The sequence below is a fragment of the Diplotaxodon limnothrissa genome, linkage group LG5, assembly GCF_057381915.1.
Source record: "Diplotaxodon limnothrissa isolate DT_005_m linkage group LG5, D_limnothrissa_male_GT1.1, whole genome shotgun sequence".
Classification (NCBI taxonomy): domain Eukaryota; kingdom Metazoa; phylum Chordata; class Actinopteri; order Cichliformes; family Cichlidae; genus Diplotaxodon; species Diplotaxodon limnothrissa.
Window position 1 is genome coordinate 38,831,576 of NC_140600.1, and position 14,832 is coordinate 38,846,407.

The window sequence follows — 14,832 nt, forward strand, 5'->3', positions numbered from 1 at the left end:
AAAACTTTCTGGGTGATGAGCTACTTTCTATAATTTTACATATTTATTTCTTGCAGTTTAAGCCCAAAGTGATGTGCTGACAGATGTCTCTTATCTGCTGTAGCAACATTTCTTTGTTGTGCAGAAAAACTGAGAGTAAGTTTCCTAGTTGGACTTTTTTCTTACATTAAGATATCTCAGGGATTAAATGTGTAGCTTCTTTATACTGACAGAAAACTGATTTGTTTTAGGTCTGAACCAAAGTGCGCTGTGTGTGGCCCACAGTGTAACAGGCTTATATGCCCACTTACATCTTTTCCACAGCTTTTTTCCCCACATGTGATCTTGAGCTTCTTCTCCTCCTTCCTGCATCATCTCGCTATCCTGATTTGTGAATTTGACTAATTTTAGCTCATTTTGTATCAGTTTCTTTACCTACATTTGACAACCTCATAATCTCAGCATGTGAGCATGAGTCTCTATTGATTTCATAATATATTTATAAATAGATGTATTTGTTCATTTGTTTATTCGAGTGCCGTAAACCATTACAAAGGTTTATTCTGCACAAGCTGTGACACACAGAAATTTGGAATATGAGTCATGATGACATTCAGTAAGATTCCAAATTGATTCAAATATTCAGCAAAACTGTCCAGTTCACAAAGTGTTCTCATCATTTGCACATCTACAATCTTTTTATGTCACTGATCTGCTGCACGCTGGAGTTATAATACAGAAATGAGCATTTCATTGAGATAATGGGTCATACTTCTTTCCTTTTATATTTTTTCTCATATATTTTTAAATGTTCTGTTTACCTTTTTATTACACAAATTTTTTTTATGAGGAAACATGGGAAAAACACATTCCTGAGAAATAATAAGCGCAGTGTGTGCAGACCTGGGTTTTTAACATACCAGACTGGAAAAATTGTGTTTTGTAACAACAGATATTTCACTCAGTTTCATAATTTAAACATTTGTGAAAAGGTAACCTTCCTGTCCATACCTTAAGTACACATCATTATTACTATTACACTTTATTATGAACGTTATTGACCTGTTCATTGAGTGTTCTTTATTTTTGCTTTGTAAGGGTATATGAGTAGTACATTACTTCAATATTTAGGCAATCAAAGGGAAATTTTCAAATCAAAAATTACATTTAGCTAGTAAATAAAACAGAAGTCTTATCTCTCACAGCGAGTCTGTACAGTAAGCATTCCATGTTGGAAAGCTTCTGCATGTCTGTGATGAGGGCTCCATCTAGTGTGCATGATGAAGTTTTACAGCTCAGTCTGGGTCGATGGACGTCTTTGCTTCTCTTTTTTATTTTGTTCATAAACATTTTTCAGAATTTTACGTGCGGTGCAATAAGAAATTCTGTCATCTTCTCTGATAACTGGAACACCTAACCTGCTGTAATGCTTCTATCACCACACTGTTATTCACAGACTCCACTTGAGCAACTTCACATGAGTCAAAGTTCAAAACAAATCCTACCCTACACTCAGTTCATCATTTGTCTCATCCCGCTTTCTTTCTTCTGATTGGCTGCCCCTCTTAATCAGAATGTTTCATTAGCAAGTGGGGCTTCTGCATTTGCAGCCAGAGCTGACAGAGCTGTGTGCCTGACAGGGTACATGTACAAATCTATACTGTAGGCAAGTTTTAGCCACAAACTCTTCTGACTGCACCTACATAAAAATGTGCATAAGGTCAATTAATTTGCTTCATTTAGACCAGAGGTGTCCGACTCCAGGCCTCGAGGGCCGGTGTCCTGCAGGTTTTAGATGTGTCCTTGATCCATCACAGCTGACTGAAATTGCTAAATCACCTCCTCAACATGTCTTGAAGTTCTCCAGAGGCCTGGTAATGAGCTAATCATTTGAATCAGGTGCGTTGACCCAGGGTGAGATCTAAAACCTGCAGGACCCGGCCCTCGAGGCCTGGAGTTGGACAAACCTGATTCAGACCAAAATCAACGTCTGTGCTCACTGGATAAATCAGGTCAAACCACACTTTTTTAGGTATAGCGTGTGTTTAGAGTCAGTGCTTCTCTGGCACCCTGCACTTCCTGCTCTTCCCTCTAGATTTAAAACCTTTACAGCCAAAGTGAACCCTGAAGTGGCTGCTGAGCTTCTGGTCTCTGGCACCATAGATGAGTGGACTGAGCAGACGTGGAAGCAGGTTGGTGAACAGAAAGGTGGTGAATAGGATTATGGTCCTCTTATGGGGCCAGGCTGTGACTAAAATGAGGTTGATGAAGGGAGAAATGTATGACAGCATGCAGATGAGGAGCTGGACTCCATGCAGCAGGATAGTGTTGTGAGCATTTTTAGCAGAGGCCTGGTTAGAAGAAGAAACTGCCCGAGCAGCACAGAGGACCTTCATGTAGGTGACGATCAAAGTGAGGAAGACAAAAGAAAACAGGAGGACCTGAGGGAGAGAATTCAAGTTGATTTGATCCACCAATCATTTAAACTGAGCCATAAACGTAGAAAACGAACATGTCACCTGGATGACCAGACTTTGTGTCTCATGGTACGGTGTGTTGTACACAAAGGAGGGGTAACAGATGACGTTCTTCGTGAAGACAGAGAGGGGCTGGACGAGGAGGAGGATGATGACATCTGAGATGGAGGGGATGAAGGAGACAGCCCAGATCAGTGCGATCAGAGCGTACGCTCGCTGCACCGTGCAGAGCTGAGAGTGATGGAGAGGCCGGCAAACAGCAATGTAGCGTTCAACCGCCATGCCGGCCAGATTCAGAGGACTGTTCCTGCATGAAGACAGTTAGAACACACAGGTTTATATTTGCTCATGACGTCTGTGATTCTCTCTTTCTCCCTACAGTCTGAGTACAGCTCAGACTGTCTTAAAGTGCACATTGACTGTCCACTTTAATTGAACAAATAATAGCAGAATACTGCATTTCATTTAAAAGCGTAGTGAATATTTTGTCACCCACGCTTCATGTATGTTAACAGTTTTCAGGTGTACCTAATAATATGGTCAGTGGCTATGTACAAACTGTTATACTGTCTCTCGCACAGATACTTACTTGTTGGCTGTCACTGAGATGAGCAGCATGACACAGCAGGGAGCAAAGCTCAGGGGGGTGGTGTAGGTGAGGATCTGCAGCATCACAGTAACTGTCAGCATAATCATGTCATTGATGACCAGGTGGATGTAAAGCACGTACCTGCAGGAGACGGGGCAGGAGAGGACCAAAGAGCAAAACGAGGCAACAGATGCAAAAAACAGTCCCAATGTTAGGTAGCAGAAATATCAAATTATAATAACAAACTTCATCCTGCTCTCAGTTTTCTTTGATTTATTATTGAAATTGATGTGATAGAAATCTTGTAGAAGGAAATGATACACCTGGGGTCTTGCTGGAAGACAACACTCTTAAAATAGGTATAGACAAACATCCCATTAATGTAGTTGATGATGAAGCCGAGAGCAAAGGAGACAAAGTTCTTTGTGAAGGCGTCATTGAAGCTGTCCTGGCGTTTGGTTGTGTTCATGTCACACCTCGTCCTGCTCGGACACGACAAACCGAACTCACCTAAAACAGAACGAAAGATGAAACTCAGAGAAACAACTCCACATATAGCACAAGGTTCAAGTGGTGTTTTTCATTCATTGCAACCACTGAGACAAATAAAACGTGTTTTTAACAGAAACTTGATTCTGTTGTTCATGATTCTTTTTCAAATCATGAACAAGAATCATGATTTGAATGAAACTAAAAGAAATGACAAAAGGAAGAATTTCATTTTAAGAAAAACAGACAAAAGAAAAATCAAAACAAACATTGTGTTACATGTTAATAAGATGTAGTTTGGTGAATTTTGCTGAAATATCACTGCCAGCCACCAAAAACAAAACATGTAAAATACAATGAGACAATGGAAGTACATTATGACTGTATAAGTCAATATTTATCACGACCGCCTTTATTGTCCTCCACACTGATGGTGATAGATCCTGATGACAAACTGGACTAAAAATGTGACATTTGGATTCATGTTTCTATTTTCATTCAAGTCCTAGTGTCTAAAGTCTGTTGTGCACAGACACAACACTGGTTCATCACTTGAGTTAGGATTTTTTATATAATGCGTGAACAATTCATAGGTCAGTGTCATGATGCTTAAGAAAAGAACAAAAGCTTTCTCTGAAATCGTTAGGTTCAAGGACTGGACTGAAAATAAGTGAAACAAGAAGAGTAATAAGCACTTTTTAGTCACTCTGCAGTTTCAGATGCCCTGAAAATTTTTAAATATCCTGCCATAAACACCACTTCATCTCTAAAGTCCAAAAACTTGTTGGTATTTGTTCATTATTCTTAAAATGATCACCATTCATATGTTTTCACAAAAAAATTCAAAACTTCAGCATTAAAAGACAGCAAACAGCAGATGTAAGTTACTTCTTCCTACTCTTAAGTCTTTAAGCAAAAATGACTTACTTCAACACGACACCGTTCTGGCCTGTGCTGATGTAACAGGCTGTGCAGCTGCGTGTGAGAAGTGAGAGGAACAGGAAGACGTGTGGTTATATAGATTTCGCTGCCGTAGTGATGTGAGATGATCCTGGAGAGGTGGGGAGCTGCAGGCCAGAGGGTGGATTATCATTTACGTTTTGAAAACTGTGTGTAGTTGTGAACTGTGAGTTTGTTTATCAGAAATCTTGTGCAAGAATATTATGAGAGATCTAAATGAGGTTTTATTCAAACAGCATGATCAGGTATTTACAATTCAGAAAACCCACACCCTGTGAGCAAACGCTTTGGCGACAGTGGGAAGGAAAAACTCTCTTTTAACAGGAAAAAAGCTCCAAAAGAACAAGACTCAGGGAGGGGTGGGGCCATCTGCTGCGACCAGATGAGGTGAGAGAAGGAAAACAGACATGCTGTGGAAGAGAGATTACTAACTGCAGCTGGTGAGGGTTAGGGCAGGTATAAGCACCTCCTGCAGTTTATGTGTTTGTTGTGTTCAACACGTTCTCACTCCCAAAGCGTAACATTTTACGCTAGGTGACAAATCGTCAACATATTAAGTTTCCGGCTACCCACCACGTTCCGAAATGACGACCTCGGAAAAATGAGAACTGTCTGGACTGAATCTACATGTTTGCTCTTTTTCTTCAAATCGCTTAGAAACACGCTATTTAACGTCATTAAAGCCCTGGTTAAGATCAGGAATAAGGTTAGGTTTAGGGCTGGAATACAGGGCTATTACCGAGGGAGCGTCATTGCACTGGATTTCAGCCATAACCCGCCGCGTACCATAAGAACGCCGAAGGTCTCCTTTGGTGTTCCTCAGGAACGCCGCGGGACGTGACAAAACGTCGGCATGTTACGCCTCGTGCTCTACCAGCTTCTGCTATATTAGGAAATGACCTGTTTCGTCCAGTTCCTCTGCACGAGAACAGCTGATACCTGGTGTTTTAGGAATGATGCTGATCTGCTCAGTACTGCTGACATCACTGTGGTTAATTTTAGGGTCACTCACTTTAAAACAAAACAAGTATTCTTGCTTTGACCTCTGACAGTTGATTTGTGTTCCGACACAATTATATAAACTTTATTCATATAAAAATGGTTTTGCAGTTAATTACATATATATTTTTAAATGATTGCCCTTTTAGATACTTAAAGCATTATTTTATTCAGGATTAGTTGTACAAGAATAAAACATCACAACTACCTTTATGATTTGTTTAAAAGTTTTTATAGACAAATTTCACAGTGTTTCGGTCGCGCTTTGATTCAGAAACACACATGGATGACAAAAAAATACAGATTTCACTGGAAATGTATTAATCTGCACATCAGCCCATGCACTTTGAGCTTTAATTATTATAGATGTTATTTAAATCTATCCATCCATGAATGCATGACAAACAGGTGAAACAATGATCACACAGTGGGCTGTTTGTGTGCAGCAGACTGTGGTCAGGTTGAGCTGAGGTTCCCTGATTGTTTCACCTGAGGGTTCATTTTCTGTGACGCCAGCCTGAGCAGAGTCACGCTGTGTTCGTGACAGGAAAGGTATCGGGTCCAGTACTTCCTGAACTGCTCATCACGAAAGCCATAGATCATGGGGCTCAGGAAGCGAGGGATGATGTAGACAAGCAGGAAGAAGATGTATCGAATCTCCAGGCTCAGCTGAGGGAAGAGAGAGATCAGAGCCGCCTGAAGGGAGGGAACCACAAAGGCGAGCAAGCACAGCAGCAGCTGAAACAAAAACAGAGTGTAGATAAAGCTGATTTATGCCTCTGGACTCAGATATTTTCAGATATATGTTCCTTTAACTGTTCAGGGGATGTGGTAAAAGTAACAATAGGGACAAAAAAGGACAAAGAGGCAAAACTGGCTTCTTTGTAGGTTGCTGGTTGCACCGGCAGCGGGCAAAGCCGGGTCTTCCAGATTTTTCTCCACAGCCACAGTTCCAGCTCCAGCTGGAAGGTGTTTCCAGGACAGCCAAGACATGGTGTTCCAGTTCAGATTCCCAGGAGGCCAACTGCCTGAACCACATCAACTGACCTTACTGTAAAGAGGATGCAACATGGAGGAGCAGCAGCTCTACTCCAACATCCTTCCAGATCTTTAAGCTCCTCACTCCATCTCTAAGGCTAAGCCCATGCACCCATATGAAGCAAACTCATTTCAGCTGCTTGTATTCATGACCTTACTCAGATTTCATTGCCATAGCTGAAGGTTATAATGTAGATGGACTAATAAATCAAAATCTGTTCCAATGCCCACATTGCTGCTGATGCTGTTCCAGTCCACCTGTCCAACTCACTCTCCACCTTCCCATCACTCATGAATAAAATCAGGTTCTCAGACCGATGAATTTTCGCAGTACACCAGACTGGTGGCTCTGGGGAACTCGGCTGTAACCCTTCTCCAAATCTACAAAAAAATGTAGACTGGACGGTCAAACTCCCACAATGCCTCCAAAAGTCCCACAAAGGTGAAGATCAGCTCTACTGTTCCATGGCCTGTTTGAAATCTGCATTGCTCGTCATGGATTTAAGGGCAGAGCTTCCTTCCCATCAGCCAAAAACAAACTGTCCCCAGTAAACTGAGCAGTACCCTGATAATTGGAGCAATTATACAACAGTCTCAGTTTTTTAAAAATGGCACCTTCCACACTCTGTCTCCACCTCCTACTTGTTTGTTGTTTTGGGAATTTTTTTTAAAATTCAAGATAGAATTAAGTAAACGGTTTAAAAATCTCGTTGCTCTTCATCACACCATCTTTGAACATTTAAGGGGGAACTAGTGATAAAGGCAGATGATAATGTTTGGTGAATGGTGTCGATTCATAAATGCTTTTTCATGGTGTGACACCCACCTGCACCCCGTGAAGCAGCACGGTGTTCCTGGCTCTCTTCACAGAGACGAGGCTTGTTGAGACAGCCTGCGCTGTCAGCATGATCTTACAGTAGGTGTAGAGCAGCGCAAGGGCCACAAAGGAGAGGTAAGTCCCGTCAAACACACAGTTCTTGTAGTAAATGAACTGGTCACGAAAAAGAAGTGAGTGGTCACAAAAAATCTTGGTGTGGAAGAAACTCGGAGGCTCCTTGACGATCGTGATGAGGAGGTCGGTGATGGGCGGGGTGATGGTGAGGATGACGATAACGCAGATGAGGAGGAGAGTGCGAGGGATGTTACACATCTGGCTGTAGTGCAGAGGGAAACAGATGGAGATGTAGCGCTCCACGGCCATGCCGGCCAGGATGAGAGGGGTGGAGCGCGTGGTGAGGACCGCTGTCATGATCTAAGGATGGGAGAGGAGGGTGGAGGGAGAGCACAAAGGTTAACAATGGTGTATAGTAGTTAATTTGTAGATCACAGAGTTATATTCTTCTTTACTACCTGTTGTGGATTATAAATCAATAATAACAGTATTCATACTGATCCTGTGAAGATGCAGCACTGTTTTCCTTTCCTCTGTTTACGTTAGATGGTCTGTAGTCAGGATCCCATAGAAGGATGACATGACATGCAAAACATATGTGATGGGCTTGACTGATGCTGCTGTGATTTACCAGAAGGCAGCAAACAGAGGCATGGATCTTCCTGAAGATGTAGCTGATCAGATAGAGAGCTGTCACCAGGGTTAGCTGCAGAGCATCATTGATCACCATGGAGATGAACATGATGTATCGCGGGTTCTCGTAGAAGAGACTAGGGTCAGAACAAAGAGCTGAGAGCTGAGAGACAGATGCTGTGGTTTATGTTTGTGTGTGTACACCATATCATCACATGCAAGTGTTTCTACTTTGGATTTATCTGCTTATTTTTGAACATTTTCCAGGAAATGTCTCTTCCTTTTCTCTTTTCAAACCAGTTTAGGCTTTTTATTGCTAAACTGGAGATTAAACTGGACTAATGCAGCGAAGCTGTTTTCACATAAGAGCTCTGGACTGAATTTGCCCTTACTCGTGTGTTCAAAGGGTCACCTCTGGATGTATTCTCAGTGCTGAAAATACCTCATTTGAGGTGAGGGTGCTTCCTCGCTAGAGCATTACTTTTATACCAGAGTAAATAATATCAAACAGACTTTTCATGCAGCATTATACTCGAGACTCAAAGGTTAAATGTGTCCAACATCTGACTTCTCATGTGCATCTTTTCTTAATAAAAACATTTTAATATGGAAGAAGGCAGAAGAATGTAACCTTTGGGAGTTTTGCTGTCCTCTAATACGTTTTTGTGTATCCCTGAGGCTCTGAGTACCTGTGTCGTTGGAAGGTGTGCACCATGCTGCCATTGATGATACTGAGGACCAGCCACACCAGCATGGCCACTATGTTCTTGGTCAGAATGCTTGAGAAGCTCTCCTTAACACCTTGTGTCTGGACAGAGGTGGTGTTTGACACCAGTGGGTCCAGAGGCCCAGTGGAGGTGGAGTTCATGACCACCATCTCCTCCTTCTCACTGTCTGAAGGAGCAAAGAAATAAAACCTACAATTATACAACAGTTATACTAATGAACTTCTTCAGTTATTAATTACACACTGCATCTTTAATTAATGATAAATCTTTGATCAATAGTAAAAAAAAAAGACACATTTCTGGAATATGTTAAAGTACATGGTATGGATATGTTTTATTATTATTATTATTATTATTATTATTAGCACAAGTATTATAGTGAAAAAGGTAACGCTATAATAACATTTTAGAATAATGAGGATAGAAACATGTTAGCCTTCACACACCTGTGCACAGATCTGCTCTTTACAGTAAGGTCAGAGGTCATTTCTAATTCTGTTCTCTCTTCTAAAAAACAAACAAAACATTTAGGAGTGCAGGAACATTGTTTTTGTGAGTAACTCAAACACAACATAAACTATGTTCATATGCACACACTAAGAAAAGAGAGATTGTTAGATTTAAAAATCATTCTGTTTCACTGCTGATACATCAACATTATACATCAACATTCACATTTTATATGTTAATATCATCAGAGAAAATATACAAATGAACAGAAGAAAAACCTTTTTATAACTTTCAGCCTTTACAAACCAACAAAATAGGAAATATTCATATTTAAAATATTGCATTAATGTATCCTAAAGCTTTGATAGAAAGAGATGGCAATCACAGAGTGATGTGCAAAGACATTAAACAGACAGACGTCAGAGCCTCTCACCTGCTGACTCCCTGACTGGGCCTGCTGGCTCTGATAAGCCCCCTAAATATGATCCGTCCTCTACAGGATGATGTCAGATGACTAATTTCAAAACTGGAGCTTTGAGTGGTGCAAACGTCAGGACATCACTGTTGTCATGCAGCCAGGCAATTACAACATGTTGCTGTGTTTAATGTAAAGACATTATATCCATGTCCAAAGCTGCTGAAGACCATAAAGTCAGAAAAAACCACACCAAGATGGAAATGCTGGAAATTATTTTGTCACAAAAAGAAATCATGTCTGGGTCAAAATGCAGATTAAATCGAGACCTTTCATTTCGATCATTTAACCTACATCATGATACAACCCTTAAAAGCTTCACTGAAAATTAACATTTTGAGCTTTACTCCAGATATCAATGATAAAAACCCAAATAAAACATCCAGAGTACCAAAGCTTGTTTTTGTATTCCTCATCATAGTCATGAAGTGGGTTTATCTGGATATATTCTATGACATTAATGCTCAAATTGGGATACATATAAATTGTTGCTCAACAAAAATAAGATTTTGGTTTTAGAATAATTGACTCAGTATTATATTTTCATTCATTTTGATATCTCCTGTGATGAGGAGTCAAAAATGATGTGACTTCAAAAGCACGTAGCTCTAATTTTAATTTTTGTAATATGAGGGTAAAATTATTTTTGGTATTAAAAAAGCAGATTTTGAGGTCAGCTGAAACTTTTTTTAAAGGTTTTATCAGATGGTTTTGATCTTGCTTTTCCTTCAGGCTGCATTTGATTTCATTCAGTGTCCCATTCTGCAGTTTCAGTCCGTGAGACGGTGGTGAGCTGGATTTGTGTTAGAAATATAATCAGCAACATTATTTTGCTTGACTGACTTCCTGCTCACTGCGAGTCTTAGCGAAGGATTAGAAAAAGGCCAACATTGGTTATCAAGTAAACCTGGGCAGGTGTTAGTACACCAGGATGACCCCAGGAAACCTGCTGCGAGAAACACAGATTTCAACATGTTACGCAGCCTTTCTCTGTAAAATAAATATAAACCGAGACATCAATAAACTCAGAATGTTTTCATTCAGTAGGTTTTACAGCAGAGAATAGATTTTGCCACAAGGTGGAGCTTTTTTCCATTGAGACTGTACATGTGGGAGAGGTGCTGCTCGGTGTAGCAGTGTCAACAGTATCCTGAAGGATAAATTAGTCTATGTGCTTCCTCTGCATGCTGGGTTTGGAGTTTATCTCTGTCACTGAAGATCGGTGCCACATTTAAAATGGTTTGGCTTAATGAAAGTGAACACAACTCTTACGAAAAGTGTAGCGGAAAAAGAAATGTGCTGACCTCTTTGAGGCGTCTGTACTGGAGTCCAAACTGCAGCTGAAAAAACAGAAAAGAGTCTGAACTGTTGCTAACACAGAAAAAGTCAGTGCTTCATATCAAACCATAAAAACATTTTTTATGGTCTTGGGTAATCTGTCCTTTATTCTCCCACACAAATGAGTTTTTTTTTTATCCCTGATTTAATTTGTTGGGACGTGGCCTCCCCAATAAGCATTCGCTCCTTTGAACAGTTTGTTTTCTCCTTAATCTCTGAGACATTCACACATTCAGACCACATGAAATTAGATATTTGCACTTGCCAGGATTGTCAACATAAAATACATTTTTATGTATTTATTTTTCACATTAAAACATTGCAAATTAAAGGTTTTCTTCAAGCACTATACAAGTCTCTATAAGTGGTCTTTGTCCTCGGGCGTTACTTTCTTCACTTTGTTTCTGCATCTGTTGCTCAGAAAGTACATCCTGAGGTACTCCCTGAACTTCTTGTCTCTGACACCGTAGATGATTGGACTCAGAAAACGGGGCAGGATGTAGACGATCAGGTAGTTTGCAAATCTGATTTCGAGGATCCGACCTGGGAAGATGATGTGCAGGACCACCTCCACGCTAGGAGAGACGTAGGAGAGCATGCACATAGCCAGCTGGGCCCCGTGGAGGAGGATGGTGTTCCTGGCCTTCTGGGCTGATGTCTTATCTGTGGAGAGGGCTCTGGCTGCAAACAGGATCCTCAAGTAGGTGACGACCAGAATCAGAAACACACAGGAGAAGTAGATGATATCAACGGCTTGCCTTTTGTACACCAGGATCGGGTCTTTGAACACATTCTGGCGCAAGCAGAACACCGACTCATGAAAGAAGCTCAGAGACTCGGTTGCAAGTGTTACAAACAGATCTGTAATATCAGGAGCCACACAGATAAACCAAATCATCCCGATGACGATGTAGGTCCTCCTCACGGTGCAGATTTGGGTATACCGCAGAGGTTCGCATATGGCTATGTAGCGCTCGATGGCCATGGCAGCTAAGTTGACAGGGGTGTTTCTGGTGGTGAAGACTGCCACCAGGATGAAGAAGCAGCAGAAGGCGACGTTAATCTTGTAGAAGATGTAGCTGAGGATGAAAAGCATGATGGTGACAGTCAGCTGGATGGCATCGTTGATCACCATGTGGATGAAGAGGATGTAACGAGGGTCGTCATGAAAGGTCTGAAGGAGGAAACAGAAGGAGTGAAATGTCCTGTGCTGTGATACTTCTGTGTGACACTCCTCGGTGAGTTTGGTGTAGAGGCACATGAACCACTTCTGCATCTGATGCATTCAAACCTCACTGCAAATTTCCAGACATGCACATTAATCGTGAACTCCAGCTTTAAATCACAGCTGTGGACAAAAGTTTACCCAACGAACAGAGTCACAGCGACCTCTATAGAGAGGCAGCTGAGAGGAAGCAGAATGACTCTGTGCTTAACAGCAATAGAGATTTTGTTCAGACTATTGTAGAGTTTTGTTTCTCCATGGACTGAAAAGAAAAGAGTGACGGGCGTAAGTAGAGTTTGGGGGAAATACTGCCTCAAAAACAGTTTTATTAGCTGCGGTTTCATGTACTCCTTTTTTCTAAATTCCATAAAAATAAAACGTCCTCTGATTTTTGACACATTAAGGACGAATAACAATAAGAAACTTTTACAACCCTCCAAATTTTTGTATCACTCACTCAGCAGCAGAAATAATACCGGCCTTATCATCAAATATGGAGTGAATGGAAAAAAAAAACCTTTACAGGTGCCTGATGTCACTCACGGTCAGCTTTGTCTTTGCTGCTGTTGTTAGTACAAAATGCCTTCAGTGTCTTACTGGAGTGCAGTGAAGCACACACTCTTGAAACAGCAAGATCAAATATCAAAATCTCTGCTATATCTATATTTCAAACATGCTTTGTACGTGTGTTTTGGTACTTTCTTCTTATTTTTTTGTCACTGTTTTTCTCTATGTGTTGACCTTATAATGACATCTTTAAATTGTTTTGTGTAATTTCCTGTAAGTATGCACTAAACAAACATTTATCAGTTCATACATGTGTGTGACGTGTATGTTCTGTGGGCGCTGCAGGGCCAGTCAACTAAAATATCATATTAATAACATGTTTTGGATTAATAATTATAAATGACAGGATAAATAATAATATGTGACAAATAAGCTGCTGTGTGTGTGTGTGTGTGTGTGTGTGTGTGTGTGTGTGTGTGTGTGTGTGTGTGTGTGTGTGTGTGCCTGTGTGTTTACCTGGTGTCTAAAAAACGTGACCACCAAGGTGCCGTTGATGTAACTGAGTGTGAGCCAGACCAGAACCACGATCAGGTTCTTGACCAACGCTGTGGTGAAAGTATCTCTGATGAGCAGCAGCTGATCCAGCAACGAGAGACAAGAAATTCAGTTTATCTGCTTCTGGTGTCTGTTAGCACACACGTGAAACAGGAAACGGAGAATAACAGCAAACAACATCTTCATTGTTTACTTGGGTGATAGTGTCTGGACTGAATTTTCCTCTTGTAGCCTTGATAAAAGTACATTTTACTGAGCAGACTTTCAAGTTTTAGTAATTTGTTTACACCATAAAGTAAATCAACATTAGGATTTTATTTAAATATCAATAGATTTATATTTTAACTGATTTAATTATTTACTGGAGCTGCTTAACTGAACCTGATAAGGGACGGTCATGTTGCCTCTGAGACCCAGCAGTGAGCTCATTCTTCACATGTGAGACCTGAGGGAGGATGGACGCAGACAACACAATACCTGTTTAAATAACTCATCCTAGTACAACTACATTAATAGTAGTATCATAATTTTAATAATCAGTTTAAAAAAAAAATCTTGCATACCACGATTTAAAAAGTGGACACTTTCCTCTAAAATAAAGGAGGTGTGAGTTTTACAATTTTACTGCCACATTATTATGAATTTCATACTTTGTTCTGAGTCTGTATTTTAGTCTTAGCTGCTGATGCTTTAACAGATCAGATTTTTTTGATTTCCCCCATTACCTGTCTGACATGAGCGTCGGCCAAAACTCAAACCATTCTCAGTTATTATATAACTTTAATATCATACATGTTAACAGCAGATTCATTTAGGTCTGTGTTTAAATAAATGTTTGATTAAATAAAAACTGCCATGCTCTTTCCTTTTCATCACAAAGTTATAAAATTGTGGTTTTATTTCAGTTAGTGCAGTTTTATTCCATATAATGTTAATAAATGTCTACCTGAGCACTCAAAGGGCTTTATGCAAATTGCTTCATTTACCCATAAACACACTTTCTATCTAACATTCACATACATTCAAATTGGATGGATGAACATGGATGATGCCTCTAGAATGGCAATATTAGTAATAGTAGTAATACTCCATTACATGTGAATGACCTCAAATTTTACATTTAGGTAAATAATATTTAAAACATTCAATTAGAATATCATTTAAAATATAGAATATAGTTAAATCATATAAATAAAGGAACAGAGTAACTGCTGCCATGCAAACAAATTCACACTGCAGAGATTTTAATGAGGACCTACCTGAGTGCAGGTGAAACACAGAAGGCAGGCAGTGTGAGAGCGGAGCTTTTATAAGCGTTTCAGTGTTTATCACAGGAGGGAAAGCTTCCTGATGATGACAGTGATGGTGCTGCTGTGATTGCTATGGTCTCAAATATGAGATTTGAAAAAAAAAAATCAAATGGTTAAAAAAATAACAGAAAAATAAATGTTAATCTCTGTCAGATGTACCAACTCATTGCTTTTACTGTAAAACAGGG

General features: G+C 40.2%; 3 protein-coding genes across 3 annotated transcripts; all 3 read right to left on the minus strand.

Moving 5' to 3' along the window:
* Nucleotides 1-2,030: 2,030 nt before the first annotated feature.
* LOC146632855 (odorant receptor 131-2-like) lies at nt 2,031-3,514 on the minus strand. The gene is made up of 4 exons (XM_085353565.1): nt 3,369-3,514; nt 3,046-3,186; nt 2,499-2,763; nt 2,031-2,420 (listed from the first exon to the last, which is right to left on the minus strand). The coding sequence occupies exons 1-4, from the start codon at nt 3,512-3,514 to the stop codon at nt 2,031-2,033; spliced, it is 942 nt and encodes a 313-aa protein (XP_085209691.1).
* A 2,435-nt stretch (nt 3,515-5,949) lies between these two features.
* Nucleotides 5,950-8,933, minus strand: LOC146632856 (odorant receptor 131-2-like). Its single transcript, XM_085354749.1, has 4 exons — nt 8,746-8,933; nt 8,055-8,193; nt 7,358-7,783; nt 5,950-6,231 (listed from the first exon to the last, which is right to left on the minus strand). Exons 1-4 carry the CDS (start codon nt 8,931-8,933, stop codon nt 5,950-5,952), a joined length of 1,035 nt encoding a protein of 344 aa, XP_085210875.1.
* Nucleotides 8,934-11,405: 2,472 nt separating this feature from the next.
* LOC146632857 (odorant receptor 131-2-like) lies at nt 11,406-13,763 on the minus strand. Its single transcript, XM_085354751.1, has 3 exons — nt 13,716-13,763; nt 13,296-13,415; nt 11,406-12,221 (listed from the first exon to the last, which is right to left on the minus strand). The coding sequence occupies exons 1-3, from the start codon at nt 13,761-13,763 to the stop codon at nt 11,406-11,408; spliced, it is 984 nt and encodes a 327-aa protein (XP_085210877.1).
* Between the last annotated feature and the right edge of the window lie 1,069 nt (nt 13,764-14,832).